Below are 14,691 nucleotides of genomic sequence, written 5' to 3' on the forward strand. Positions count from 1 at the left end.
ACAGCCAGAGTGTCAGTGGGAATGTTCACCCCGAGCCTGTAAATATTTGAGTGTGTTTACAGAGTCCTTTACACCAGACTTGTTCCTGTGCTCCAATAGCTTGACTGCTTTTTGTCTCCGTCACCTCCGAAGAAACAGCTTTAGCTTTAGTGTGATCCATCTTTTGTGGTCAGATGGTCTGCAGTCGCCTGCACTGTGTTCCTGTCACAGAGTCTTTTGATGATCTCTGGATATCCAGACCTTATTGGTGCGATGAAAGCTCCGCACTCAGTCGGCCTACTTGAGACACGTGTTTGCATTTTGCACAACATATCCACGCCTGTCTTTTCCTCCAGATACTTTCGCTGTTGTTGACAATTGACAATTCTGCATTAAGTCTGGTCTCACCAAATACCTCCAAAGATTGCCAGCATTCCTTTGTCCTTCTGGTATAAATTACCCAGATATTCAGCTCTTTGGTGCCTGTCACTCTTGAGTTTTATCAAATATTCTAGGAGCGATCTTTCAGTCTTGCTTGGAGATAGCTAAGCTGAAAGCACAACTTATTTATTTGTTTTTAAGGTCAGGGTTTGTTCAGGGTTAAGATAAAACAAAAAAAAAAGTGTTTTCTCATGAAAACTAAGATTTTAACTAATGCAGCAACAATCTGGGAGGCAATTTTATAGTGATCAGTGGATTTATTTTCATCATTTTTGCTCCCACAATCACTTGTAACTTGATTAAACAAACAGATGCCCTTCTCCTTTCCATATGTCCAGTTCAAAGGCTGTTAAAGGAGGCCTGAAATCGAGAGCCTGCTGTTTGGGATGACTTCCACACTCCCCTCCACGCTCTCTGCCCAGAGTGGTTAGAGATATCAGGAGGCACACTTTCCTCGTCTTTCCTGGATTTCAACGCAGTCAGTTTGCATTCCTTACTTCTGTTTCTGCTAACTGTGTTTTCCCCCCTTTTTTTTCTCCTTTCCTCTTACAGCTCGTGCAGCCAAAACTGAAATGACATCATGCCGAGGGGAAGTCAGGCTGAATGCGTACCCACAAGGCCCTGCAGGAGAACCAGGGACTAATGGCAGGAAGGGTATCTGCTCAAGAGGAGGATGAGATAGTTATCAAAGAGGAAAATCTTACGTCTGAAAAGGTCATTGGTGGCACAGATGAAGCTTTTAGTGAAGTGGCAAGCGCAAGGACTGAAATATGGAAAATATCTGGTCTGTTTTGAACGGATGATGAGGAGAGACAGATGGGATGAAAAGGGAAGGAGTCAAGACGCAATAAATATATCTGGATGGAAAAAGAGGGGGGGGCATAAAACACTGTGGCACAGGCTGGAGGGGAGAAATGAAACACTCTTTCTTTTCACGGCCCTGCTCTTTAAAAGAGCTGCTCTGTAATAAAGGCTCCAGTTTGTGTGTTTTCAAAGTGACAGGAGGGCCCAGCTGAGATTGTGTCAAGAGCATCAGGATTGTTATAAACAGTTCATTCTACTGTTTTAAAGCTTGGGTAGTTTGTTTGAATTTGAAGCCAATTATCAGATTAAAGAGTGCAGAGAAAAACCTCTGATCCTGCTAATAAATCCCTCAGTCTCTTAGAGACTGTCGTGGGGCCCCCACAGCATGTCAGCTGAACGGTCACACAAGTCTTGATCTCTCGGCCCACCGTGCTGGCTCGATAATAGGAAAGGAGACTGCATGCTGGTTTATTTATTTCAGTCTGAAGTGCATGTGACATATGTTAGGAATGAACTCTGTTTGTACAGTATGGAGCTATTACAGGTTTTGACATGTGTTCAGTGCCACAGCACCACTCTCAAGAAAATTTAAGGTATGCCTGCACACTGCTGTACTGAGCATGAACTCTGCAGGCTGAATAAGCTCAGTCCGAACTGGTGGGAGTGACAAGATATATTAGATAGCCCTATTCAAACACAGAATTATAGATAAAAGCAAAAAAAAAGTGGCACACATACTTTCATTTTCAGTGTCCTGTATTTATTTTCTTCTCTTTCCTCTTCAGGCAGTGACAGACTAAGCACTGAATTCCCTTCAGAGTGGTCAGGTGCAAAGACGAGTGTAGAGTCAGGCCCTTTGTTTACTTAAATGAATCACCTTGGAAAGTGTGAGTGTGGGTCAGCGAGAGAGGTATTTTTGAGAGCTCTGGGGTCAGCTGGGAGCTAAGCAGGGAGGTCACTGACCTTCAGGAGCCAAGCGTTAAAGACACAAACGTGAAGGTGAGGAAAAATACACCAGGAAACTATGTTAAACATCTGAGATATGTAGTGTTTAGTGAATTTCCACAACTAGTCAACAAAAAATATTTTTTTGTACTTCTTCTAGAATGAGCATTTATTGGATGCTCAGTAAAGCTGCTCTGTTTCCCATCCAGAGCAGAATCTACAGACTGGAGGAGAAAGTGCTCGCTCATCTAAAAAGGACTTCATCCACACAGGTGAAATAGGTCTCATTTAAGGCACACTCTGATAGCACCATGTGGGAGACCATCAATGCAACGGACCAATCAGAAAATAGTCAAGTTTTTCTAAGAAGTGGTTTCTGACTTTTTGAACTTTTTGACCAGTTACTTCTTTTGTAATGAGTCCTTGTTTACTTGAGACCAGTTATCACAAGTAAATTAGAGTAACTCCTTCATGCCTGACAGTTTAATATGAACAGCTTTTGGACGTGGCGTTTGCATAGTCTCCCAGTGTCTGTGTGGGTACTCCACCTTCTTCCCAAAGTCCACAGACATACATTTTAGGTTAATTTGTGATTCTATGTCTGTCTCTCTGTGTTAACACATTCACTAGACTGGTAATCTGTCCAGTGTGTACACACTCGATGACAGCTGGGCTACTAAATTCAGTTTTATTTACATAGTACGAACTCACAACCACACTCACTTCAAGTTGCTTTATATTGTAAGGTAGACCCCAAAGTATTAGGGCGAAAACCCCAACAATCTGACAATCCCCTGTGAACTGCATTTGGTGACAGTGCGAAGGAAAAACTCCAGTTAAGCAGGAAGACACCTCTGGTTGAACCACTTTCATTGAAGCAGTCATCTGACACAACCGTTGGGGGTGACTGCTGGGGAAAGAGAAGAGCTGAAAAGAGAGCACAGAGCGAGGACAAAACTTAATGATATGCAGTAGTAAAACTTCCCCCAAGCAGTCTGAGCATTTACCAACATAACTAAGAGATGCTTCAGGGTCGCCTAATTCAGCCCTAACTATAAGCTTTATCAAAGGAAAGTTTAAAGTTTGATCTTAAAAGTAGGAATTCAACTTGGGAGTTGGTTCCAATGGAGGGGGGTACTTGTAGAAACAGCAGGAACTTCAAGTAAGCCTGCTGGGATTATTGGATACTTTGAGCTCTTTAAGACTTTGTATGTGATGACAAGGTTTTAATATCAGAGAGACATGAAAGATAACGACCGTCCTGTGACCCTTAATTGGTTAAGAGGTTAAAAAAATGGACGGACGGCCAGACGGATGGATGGTCAGAGAGATGGATGGATGCGCTGTGTTGGTCAATCGCTCTTACATCTGGTCTGTGAAGGAACTGGTGCTTAGACAAAGAGTGTCCACTGAAGTGAGGGTCCCACCTGGTGTCCATGAATGAATGAGCATAATCTGTAACGTGGCGTTTGAGGTCTGCAATGCAGTGGGAAAAAATCTGTCTTCTAACAAAGGCAGCAGTGTGTCAGCATCAGTCAATTCTCAGGCCAGGAATTTTCTTTTTTTCTTTCATGTGGAGCTGACGTGTTTCCTCCAAATAGCAAAAACGTGAAAGTCGGGCACTTTTACAGTCTAAAATATGCAAACTAGTCTAGAAACGTGTAGAAATGTAGAAACAGCACCCAAAGCATACTGGCAGCTTGGTTTCTAGGCTTTAGCCCTTTGTGACCTTTGACCAGAATCGGCAGGTACAGCTTAAAGAACTGAATTAATGCTGGCAAGCATAACAAATTCTTTTGGGAAGGAAAGATATATCACCACCATCTGTTTTTTTTAACAGCTTCTTCCTTTAACTGAATATAGCGACTGTTCCATTTCCTAAAGACTGAACCATGGACGAACTTTGAAACATGTGCTTAACAATGATCTGCTAATTAACCACAACAGGAGACAGGTGGGACACTAGGAGGCTTTTTATACACACTGATTTATGCAGGATAACAAACTGAGTAAATTGTATCAGAGAGTTTCAGTCATGTGTAATAAATTTGGATACAGCTGAACAAATACATGCTTTAAAAGCTTTTGGGGAAATCAGGTTTTCTGCTTTCTTTGAAGGGAATATTATTCTACTATAATTCTACCTTTGCTAACACACCTAGTAGCACACATTTTTTCTTCACTTAAAGGATTTTTTTCATATTTTGGAAGGTAAAATTAATTAGACAGGTGCCATCATACCTCTTAGCTTAGTCCACATACAGGACCTCTAAAGTTCACTGCTTGTATCACATTTATTTAATTTTCTTTAAGTGTAGAAAGTGCAAAGTTATCTGTGCAACTTCTAAAGTGGTGTAAAAATACAAACTATGATTGTTTTTATTATCCTTTAGCTTTTGCAGAGATTTTGTGTAGATGTAGTGTCTGTTGGTAGATTTTATCACTTGTGGTTAAACAACGGCCACAACCTACTGACACGACCTTTGACATTGCACTCACACATTGTTTTCACACAAATTACCACTGTTTTTTACAAAGCTTATATTCTGTTGCACTGTTGGGTGCAGTAATCATCGAGGACAGAAAGAAAATCTTTCCCTTCTCACTGCTGATTTGGATAGAACGTGATATTGAATTGCAAGAAACTGCAGAGCCTACAGCTTAAATTAGATTGTGCATTCAACATTTCATTAGAGGTAGGCATGCCATATAATGTTAAATGATTGTGTATATGATTAATTACTGCACTTAATAACAAAATTATGTACAGCTGGGTTGCATAATTACTGGTGGTTTATCCGTCTAATCATGCATGTAAACATCTGGCATGCAACATGTTCAGTGATGGTTGAAAATATAAATTTACAATAATATTATGATGGTAATCACAAGTTTTGATAGTATTTTATAGCCTGTAATTTGCATGAAGGCCACCGACTTGTCTGCAAACAGTTACCAACGACTCGCCAAGCAGTATTTGTGTTATTGTAGGGCCTTTGCCTTTAGACAAAGCGCCTTTAGACGACTGTTATTATGATTTGGTGCTATATGAATAAAACTGAATTGGGCTGAAATAGTGAAACTGTGAAAAATGAGTTACAAACTTGAAACTGAGACAATTAAAAGCTGTGCCGCAGTTCTACAGCCAACCCATATTTAAAAAAGTGCAACTTTTACTTTGAAGGAAAATGTTCTCCATTTCCAGTTTGCATCGCACTGCTTCACTACCACTTGTAGAGTAGTTGGGGAATGTTTGCAGTCAAGTGGGTAACTTCCATGCAATTTGCTAGTGCCCAAAGCCATCTGTGCAACCAATTTCACCTTGAAACTGCCAATAACTACTTGCCAACCGGATTGGTAGTACAGATTTGTAGTTGCCAGGGGATCTCTCACTGGTCTCTAGGCCTGTCTGACTGGGGCCTGTTCACTTGATAGTGTCCCCAAATAGCAGTCAAAGTTATTGTTGTGTGGTTAGCAGTCATGTGACTGAACAGAAACTACCCCTTTATTCCAGTCTTTGTAGTAAGCTAAGCTAACAGGTTGGTGTCTGGGAGTTAATTCTTTGCAGAGGGGTGTTAATCTCCTCATCGCCGCGCTGGCAGGAGAGCAAACAGTATTTTATATAATGTTTCTGGTAACATGTGTGGATCTTCTGCCCTGTTTAATTTGAGCAGAACGTTTTGTGAGGAACATTGAAAAGAACAGGACGGAAAGAGAGAAATTCCAGAGAGAAACATAAGCCAAGCTGCTCAGTGCCAAACACACACATGCATACACACAAAACTTCTTGTGATCGCTGCCTGTAGCACAGAGACAGGCAATGATACCATCTTGCTTACAGAAATCGCATCAACACTTCTCTAGCCTTTTGTACGCTATTTTTTTTACCATCCTTCATATCTCAGAGGGAATATACTTTACACTCAATCTGTCAGCACCACAGTTCTCCCTGAGCACCAGCTGAATGTCTAATTACAGAGATGAGGAGCGGGTTGGGTAGGTGTTCTTCTCGGGTGACATTTGCTCTGAGGACAGCAGCGACAGACAGATTTCTGTCTTCGGTGGGAGATTCTTTGGCTTCCCTGAAAGCACCTTCTCTTTGACTGGGAGCTCTGTTTTCTGCAACAAGTCGTCGAATAGTGTCACTCCAGGGCTTCCCAAATTCCACAGGTTGACAGATTTGAAAGACCTCTGGAAATCAAGGTCAGAGGACGCGGTGAACTCTGCAGCTAACATGCCCTAACAGTCGTCTGCCTGCCAGCTAGAGTGTCTGAGTGCGCTGAAGTTGGTCTTCATACTTATCTATCCCAGCTTTTGGCACGCATGAAAAGCTGGAGTGCAATGAAGCCAGGAACAAGATTTTTCTTGCTATGGTGTAGCTGTGGGCTACAAAACTCAATACCAGACACTTATTATGATATGAAAATGAACACTTATAGTCTGTGAGTAAGTCAGTAGAGGAGAAACAGTAATCAGGAACGGTGATTCATGGGAGTGAATGTTAAGTCTTCATGTCACAACAGAGCTACACTAAAGATATTACAGTCGGGAGAGTGTTATGGAAAGAAACAGAAAGGGTTTTTCTAATAAAGGGAATTTCCCATTCCCTCCAAAATGACATATATAAACTATATGTCCGATGAGACTTATATAATTTCCCCCATGCAACAAAGAGAATGCTCACATATTTAATACTAAGTCATATAATTACACCTATAACAAAAACTTAAAAAGTAGGTTGCTTTTATTGGTGAATCATATACAGTTATGCTTGGTAGTTTGCATGCACTCACCATGGCCATGAAGTTTGAAGACCAGACTTTGGAAAAGTGGTGACACATCAGAATAACTGGTACTGACATGTAATTTTTTAAACTGATGATCTTGAAATCTGCAGTTGTTTAGAAATAGCTCAACGAGACCTTCCAAGCATGTGTAAACCTACAGCTCTCCTTCTTATTTCCTCACTGGAGTCCTTGGACTTTCCCATTGTTCTTAGTTTTGGTTAACACAATGAGTACTGTCAAACAAATCCCTTTTCATGCTGGCAAAGAGAAGCTATCAGTTGTTTTCAATCATGATCACTCATGAGACGCTAACAGGCCTCTGCCTTGTCAAGTTTAGTGACATTGTAGAACCTTCTGCACCACTTAAAAGATTTAAATTAGTGTATGTATATATGTGATGTATGCTGTAAAAAGGCCCAAATTACCATGATATTCACGCCCACGATGAGTGCATGCAAATCTCTGACAACAACTGAAAGCCTTAGTAGATTTACATGTACTGTATAAACATTTTCCTGTTTATTTTTCACTTACCTTAATTTTACCAGTATGACAGTTTAATACCTTAAAATTTAAAAGAGCACGATACCCTATTGTGAAAATAACTACCCCTGAACTTGAACCGTGGAGTTATTTCAAAGTCACTCAAAGTCCTAAATCCTTGTAAGCAAACTTTTAAAAAAACAAAAAAAAACACTCAAGCAAAAAAAAAAAAAAAAAGAAAGTATTTTGTATCTAAACTGTTTGTTTTTGAAGATTTTTGTAGTTGTGAGTATAAAAGCATGCCAGCTGTGGCGGTTCCTGGAAAACTCTTTCTACCATGAAGCTTGTGACCCAGGTAACTAAGACTATCATTTCAGCAGCTTGGAACTTAAAAGGTTGAAGCCTGTTTGCACATTTCTGTGAGTGTTGCCATGTTTTGTTGGTTCTTTTGTCCTTGGTTGCCATATTGGCTCGTATACACTGGGTAACAGAATAACTAATTAATTTAATTATTTTAACGTTAAACTTTAAATCTTTCGTCCTGCCTTCCTTCGCTCACCCCCAAAGGCCGCCCCTCCCTGAGCCTGGTGCTGCAGGAGGTTTCTTCCTGTTAAAAGGGAGTTTTTCTTTCCCGCTGTCGCCAAGTCCTTGCTCAAAGGGGGTTGTTTGATAGTTGGGGTTTTTGCTCTATTATTGTAGGGTCTTTACCTTACAATATGAAGCACCTTGATGCAACTGTTGTTGTGATTTGGTGTTATATAGTTAAAATGGAATAAAATTGAACTGAACTGAAACCTTGCTTTAAATTGAAAGGTTTGGGCAGCCCGAGGAACATTCAATAGAAAGATGATTTGTGATTTGAAATTTATCATGTAAAACTTGTATTTTTTTTAAAAAGAAGGAAAACTTTATAAACCGTTTAAAACAAGTACCATTCAGCCCCATTCAGTCAAGAAGTCCGTTTACGAATAAACCTGTAAAACTACAGCGCGTGCTGACCCTCGGCAGGCAGGCGGGAAGCTGAGGGGCACTAGGACCACGAGACCGGCCGGTGCATGAAGAGAAAACACTTGTTTTCAGGCTCGAGGTTTTATTTGTGGCGTTCAGGCTGAGCTGAGCAGGTTTCACGGCACGCCCCGAGACTCGCTCCACACCTGGAGCTGCATGTGCACGCGCTGTAAGAGAGCTTTTGAGATTTACCTGCCGGAGGTGGGAGAAAGTAGCCAACCTGTCAGCGCAGAGGTGGAGGACAACCTGGGGAAATGATCCCGAAGGAGTCGTCTGATGGGGAGGAGAACTTGACTGGGATGTAAACACGGACTATCGATCTCTAATCAGGAGGTAATAATGGGAGGCTTGGCTGGGAACTGCTGCGGTGTCTCTACTGGGATACATAAAGCGCTAAAATTGAGTTACATTCACATTTACAAATTATTTTTGTACGTGAACATTTTCCTGAATGAGGTGGTTGAAAGATTTTATAAGAAGTTTTTTAAGCAAACTTTGAGCTACGGTCCATCTCACTGCAGCATATGGACTATATCAGATGTTGATCGGGAAGTTTTCTGCAGGGTTTTAGATACATGCCTGGGATGATTGCAGATATTTAAACTGTTCTACATGACTTGTTGACCTATAATCAGCTAAACAAGTCTCTCACGAATGATAACCAGACATTTCAGAAACAAGGTAAAAGCTGAAATCAGTTTTTGGCAAGGTGATTTTTATATATGCTTTAAAAAGTCTCATTGAGATTAAAAATCTTCTTTTCTGGAAAGACCTGGGGTCAGCAGAAAGGGCAACAAATATGATATAACAGCTCTATAAATATATTTTAAGTCTAAAAAAAAGGAAACGGATTGTTTGTAATGTAGGACACAGCCATTTCTTTATCTTATCCTAACTGCTTACCAAAATAAGTAAAAACAAATCCAAACATCAGGACTCACTTCCTGTAAGGGCTTGACTTATTGTATTCCCCCTTTGATATGCGATACAAAAACTGTTTGCACTTGGTCTGCTCAAAGACACACCATGATCTCAGGTTACTGCAGTGGCCACAAAGCCACACCTTTCCCACCATCCCTCCTCCAGATTTATGTGTCTTTTCCTGTGTTTTCATCTTTATTTATTTATTTATTTTCTATCAAAATAGTTCTCTAAAACATTCAACATTAAACAAAAGGCTGTGAAAAGACAATTGTTTCATTTATTTTTACATCCTAAAACATGGATTACATGTCTTCCCAGGGCTGTTACCACTTTGGATGTCCTCACAGCTGCTATGGAAGGATATTTGTACTTTCCCAGCTTACAGGAACCCTTTGTTGCAGCTCTACCTCCGTTACATTGCTTTATGGGGCAGCTCATAGGTGTGTGGACAGGCCCCACCCTGTCTTTAGTTAGGAGTAATGCTCTGTTCTGCTGCCCTGCCTGGACTTGTAGCCTTTTCACTTTTTTTACACACCTGCTCTTTTCGTGCCATGAGTGCCTGGGGATCCACAGTCTTTAAAGGGGATCAAGTGTCTGCTTATCCCTGCTAATCTGCCCTGAAAGCCCGAAAGCCTTGTGTACGCTGTAACATAGTTAATGTTTAATGAAAAATACCTCCTTACATCCGAGTGCCTTTAAAAACTCTCAAGTTTGTTAAAGAAGTTTAACAAACTTGAGAGTTTTTAGAGGGTTTTTTTCTGACTCTTTCACTGACTTTTCTTTGTAATTTGTCATACATTAAACCACATCTCTGCTTCCACTGGGCTGAAATCCCATTTTCCTGGTAATCTATATTGAAGGAACAAGAGGTTCATTGTTGCCTCTCTACACCACATGAAGTTCAGGCCTGCGTTGCAACATAAAACTTTCTAAGCTGACTTCACTTGCAGCGTGATTTACAATCAATAATCATCTGAAAACAAGTGCAGATTTATGAAGGGATTAGAGTTTGTGTATTTCTGGGGCATCTTGTTTGGGAATGTTTTCCACATTTGTCGTTCCTGGCAAACGTGTAGGAATCCATGCAATCTCAGAGATGCCTGATCATTTTCTGTGTCCTTTCAGTGTTTTCCATCACCACGATGACGCCGTCCGGGAGCTCCCTCCTGACTCACCTGTTTCTTCAGCTCCCCCTGACCTTCTCTCTCCTCCACCCTCCTCCAGCCCACGTCCCCACGCTGGTCCCTCACGCTCCAACGCCTCTGACCCGCTCCCGCTTCAGTGCTCACGCTCAGCTGGATTTCACCACTCACTGCAACGCAAGCTGCTTCCACAGAGGAGAGCAGGAAGAGCAGAGGGAGCAGCTCACGGAGAAACTGGCATTCGAGACTCTGTACGCCGACGGCTCGCGCACTCTCACCACGGTAGATGTGGAGGATGACGCAGAGTTCGGAGGAGCTCACCCTTCGCCCCGGAGAGTGAAGCCCAGGCGTGTGAGACGGCAGATCTATGGAGCGGATGGCCGCTTTAACATACAAGGTGACAACTTCCTGTTGGATTACCCCTTCTCCACAGCTGTGCGGATCTCCACCGGCTGCACCGGCGTTCTCGTGTCTCAGCGGCACGTCCTCACAGCTGCACACTGTGTGCACGATGGGAAGGATTATGTCAATGGGGCGCGAAGGCTCAGGGTGGGCTTCCTGATCCCTCCATCCATCAACGGCACAAAAACACACTTCACTTCTGCCAAGAAGCCTCTGGTCCACTGGGTGCGGGTGAGACGCACCCGTGTGCCAAAGGGCTGGATCCAGGGTCCTCAGGAGGTTAGCATGGAGTTCGATTATGCCCTGCTGGAGCTGCGTTGGCCTCACCGTCGTCCCTTCATGCGCCTCTCTGTGGCTCCGTCCTCTGACGATCTGGCAGGCCATCGCATCCACTTCTCCGGTTTCGACAGCGACAGGCCCGGGCAGCTCGTGTACAGGTTTTGTCCCGTGGAAGAAGAGTCCAACGACCTGATATATCAGCACTGCGATGCCCGACCCGGAGCCAGTGGCTCTGGAGTGTACGGCCGAGTGTGGGACAACACCTTAGAGCGCTGGGAAAGGAAGGTCATCGGCATATTCTCTGGACACCAGTGGCTGGAGATAGACGGCGAGAACCGGGATTACAACGTGGCCGTGCGCATCACTCCTTTGAAGTTCGCTCAGATCTGTTACTGGGTTCATGGAAATCGGCTAGACTGTGTCCAGGACTGAGAAAGACCAAAGGCAGGAGGTTTAAAGCAGAGCGTGAAAAACACAATAAAGCTCAAAATGACTTTAAAAAAACCACACACAGGGTCAAATATCTGATCCATTTCAACACTGAGTTATTTCTCTCCTGTCTTTAATTTGCTCCCTGTAACCTCTGGGCCTGTTAAATAAACCAGCCTGTGAGATCATCAGAACGGCATCTTTTAATATGTTTTCACCCGCAGTCAGATTAATAAGTCAGTGTTTCCACAGCATTAACAGAAGCCACTTTTAACAAGAGGGGGAAAAAACACTGTAACTCATGTGTGTGTCAGTAGCTGCACATTATTTTCCTACTGTGGATGAGTGTAATCCACCGAGTCTGTATTTGCATCTTTCCTGCTCTGGCTTTGGGGGACTTGATCTTTGGTATCTTGAGAGCTCAGACAGTTTGCTGTTCTTGGTCCGGACTGGAAACACAGAGTTTTGATTTTATTTTATTTTTAAAAAAATGCTTGGTATATTTTAATAAACAGAGATTTATAACTGTGTGTGTCCATAGTCTTGACTCTGGTTCAGGAGTGGTGCTGTGCTGCCCTCCTGTGGTCATAACACCTGCTGCAGCTGTGGAGGGGTGATGATCCAGTTAGAGGAGTCTGCAGAACAGAACACGGCATGCCTCAAGCGGAGGCCCAAACCTGTCTGACAGGCTTTGCAAAATGCAGGCGGTGTGCATTTTGGACTGGTACTTATACCAAAGCACTCTATACTACAAACCACATTCACTCACACATTTATTTGTTTTAGTCTATGCTTTTAAGCACTTTCTAGCTATTCTTTTGCACTGGGTTCAGTGTCTTACCCAAGGCTGGAGATTGAGCCACCCAACATGTGATCTGTAGGGGACCAACTCTACTCCACTCTACAATGAACCATTAAAGACATAAAATTGTGGTTTTTAAAGTCAATAATCAATAAAAGTTACTGTTTTTCTTTTATTGTGGGGCAGAGTTTAGGTAATGAGCTGCCAGTTGTTATGGCATCATTTCTTTGTAATGTGGAAAAACTGAGACGTCTTACTCTTATTAAGATATCTCAGGCTGGGTGGGCGTCAGTAGTTGACATTTAGATGTTAAGATGTGAACATTTTCAAAATCTACTTAAAATTTGTTACGCTTAAATAAAGACAAGCATTTTTTTTCATTTGTTTTTTTAAGGGTTATTAAGAGATAGTTTCACAGGCTGATCCTGATTAAGACAATTTAGGCTATATGTGGCCTTGTTTTAGGCTGAGAAATCCAACACAGGAGTGTCAACATGTGGCCTGGATGGCTATGCAAACTAAAGACATTAGCGTTAAAGAGGGCACACAGAGTTGTTGTTGTTTTTTTATTACATGATTTTATTGTATTTATTTTATGATCTGGCTCCTTTTAAGGTAAACTGAGGTGTCTACGTGGCTCAGAAGCTGGAGTCCAAATTCCAGGTTGGGACACTGTAAAATGCAAATAAAAACAGAACGATTAGCAAATCTCATTAAGCCATATTTTATTTACAATAAAACATAAAACCAAAACGTTTAACATTTTAGATAAAATATTATTTAATTTTGAATTTTCTGGTGGCTCAAAAAGGCTGGGAAAGTAAGAGGTACTAAAAGGAAGCAGCTGGAGGGCCATTTTTAACTAACTAGATTAACTGGCAGGAGGTCAGTAACATGACTGGGTATAAAAATGGCGTCTTGGAGAGGCAGTGTTTCTCAGTAAGTAAAGCTGGGATTCATCAGTCTGTAAAAAAATGTGGAACAATTTCAGGATAGTGTAAAATTGTGAAGATTTTTCAATATCTTATTATCTACAGTACATATTATCATCCACAGATTAAGAGAATCCGAAGATATCTGTGTGCACAAGGAACAAGGTTGAAAATCAATATTGCATGCCTGTGATGTTCCGGGACTGAGGCAGTGCTGCTTTAAAAACACCCACGATTCTGTCATGGAAATCACTGCACGGGCTCAGGAGCACTTCCAGAAATCATTGTTTGTTAAAAAAGTTCACCGTTCAATCCACAAATTCAGCTTGAAGCTCAATCATGCAAAGATGAAGCAACGTATGCTTCCATACAGGGAGTGCAGAATTATTAGGCAAATGAGTATTTTGTCCACATCATCCTCTTCATGCATGTTGTCTTACTCCAAGCTGTATAGGCTCGAAAGCCTACTACCAATTAAGCATATTAGGTGATGTGCATCTCTGTAATGAGAAGGGTGTGGTCTAATGACATCAACACCCTATATCAGGTGTGCATAATTATTAGGCAACTTCCTTTCCTTTGGCAAAATGGGTCAAAAGAAGGACTTGACAGGCTCAGAGAAGTCAAAAATAGTGAGATAGCTTGCAGAGGGATGCAGCAGTCTTAAAATTGCAAAGCTTCTGAAGCGTGATCATCGAACAATCGAGCGTTTCATTCAAAATAGTCAACAGGGTTGCAAGAAGCGTGTGGAAAAACCAAGGCGCAAAATAACTGCCCATGAACTGAGAAAAGTCAAGCGTGCAGCTGCCAAGATGCCACTTGCCACCAGTTTGGCCATATTTCAGAGCTGCAACATTACTGGAGTGCCCAAAAGCACAAGGTGTGCAATACTCAGAGACATGGCCAAGGTAAGAAAGGCTGAAAGACGACCACCACTGAACAAGACACACAAGCTGAAACGTCAAGACTGGGCCAAGAAATATCTCAAGACTGATTTTTCTAAGGTTTTATGGACTGATGAAATGAGAGTGAGTCTTGATGGGCCAGATGGATGGGCCCGTGGCTGGATTGGTAAAGGGCAGAGAGCTCCAGTCCGACTCAGACGCCAGCAAGGTGGAGGTGGAGTACTGCTTTGGGCTGGTATCATCAAAGATGAGCTTGTGGGGCCTTTTCGGGTTGAGGATGGAGTCAAGCTCAACTCCCAGTCCTACTGCCAGTTTCTGGAAGACACCTTCTTCAAGCAGTGGTACAGGAAGAAGTCTGCATCCTTCAAGAAAAACATGATTTTCATGCAGGACAATGCTCCATCACATGCGTCCAAGTACTCCACAGCG

The 14,691-nt window shown here is 42.2% G+C and overlaps 1 protein-coding gene across 3 annotated transcripts; it reads left to right on the forward strand.

Moving 5' to 3' along the window:
• The first annotated feature begins 1,105 nt into the window (after window positions 1-1,105).
• On the forward strand, window positions 1,106-12,151 carry LOC116325702 (serine protease 23). Of its 3 annotated transcripts, none has more exons than XM_039619484.1 (4): window positions 1,106-1,134; window positions 2,010-2,223; window positions 2,330-2,441; window positions 10,497-12,151. In XM_039619484.1, exon 4 carries the CDS (start codon window positions 10,514-10,516, stop codon window positions 11,624-11,626), a length of 1,113 nt encoding a protein of 370 aa, XP_039475418.1. In that variant the 5' UTR covers window positions 1,106-1,134; window positions 2,010-2,223; window positions 2,330-2,441; window positions 10,497-10,513; the 3' UTR covers window positions 11,627-12,151. The 3 variants fall into 3 exon arrangements, with proteins under 3 accessions (XP_039475418.1, XP_039475424.1, XP_031602570.2); XM_039619490.1 differs by having other exon boundaries at window positions 2,379-2,441; XM_031746710.2 differs by lacking the exons at window positions 1,106-1,134; window positions 2,010-2,223; window positions 2,330-2,441 and adding an exon at window positions 8,518-8,780.
• Window positions 12,152-14,691: the final 2,540 nt, after the last annotated feature.

This window comes from Oreochromis aureus, linkage group 2, assembly GCF_013358895.1.
Source record: "Oreochromis aureus strain Israel breed Guangdong linkage group 2, ZZ_aureus, whole genome shotgun sequence".
NCBI lineage: Eukaryota > Metazoa > Chordata > Actinopteri > Cichliformes > Cichlidae > Oreochromis > Oreochromis aureus.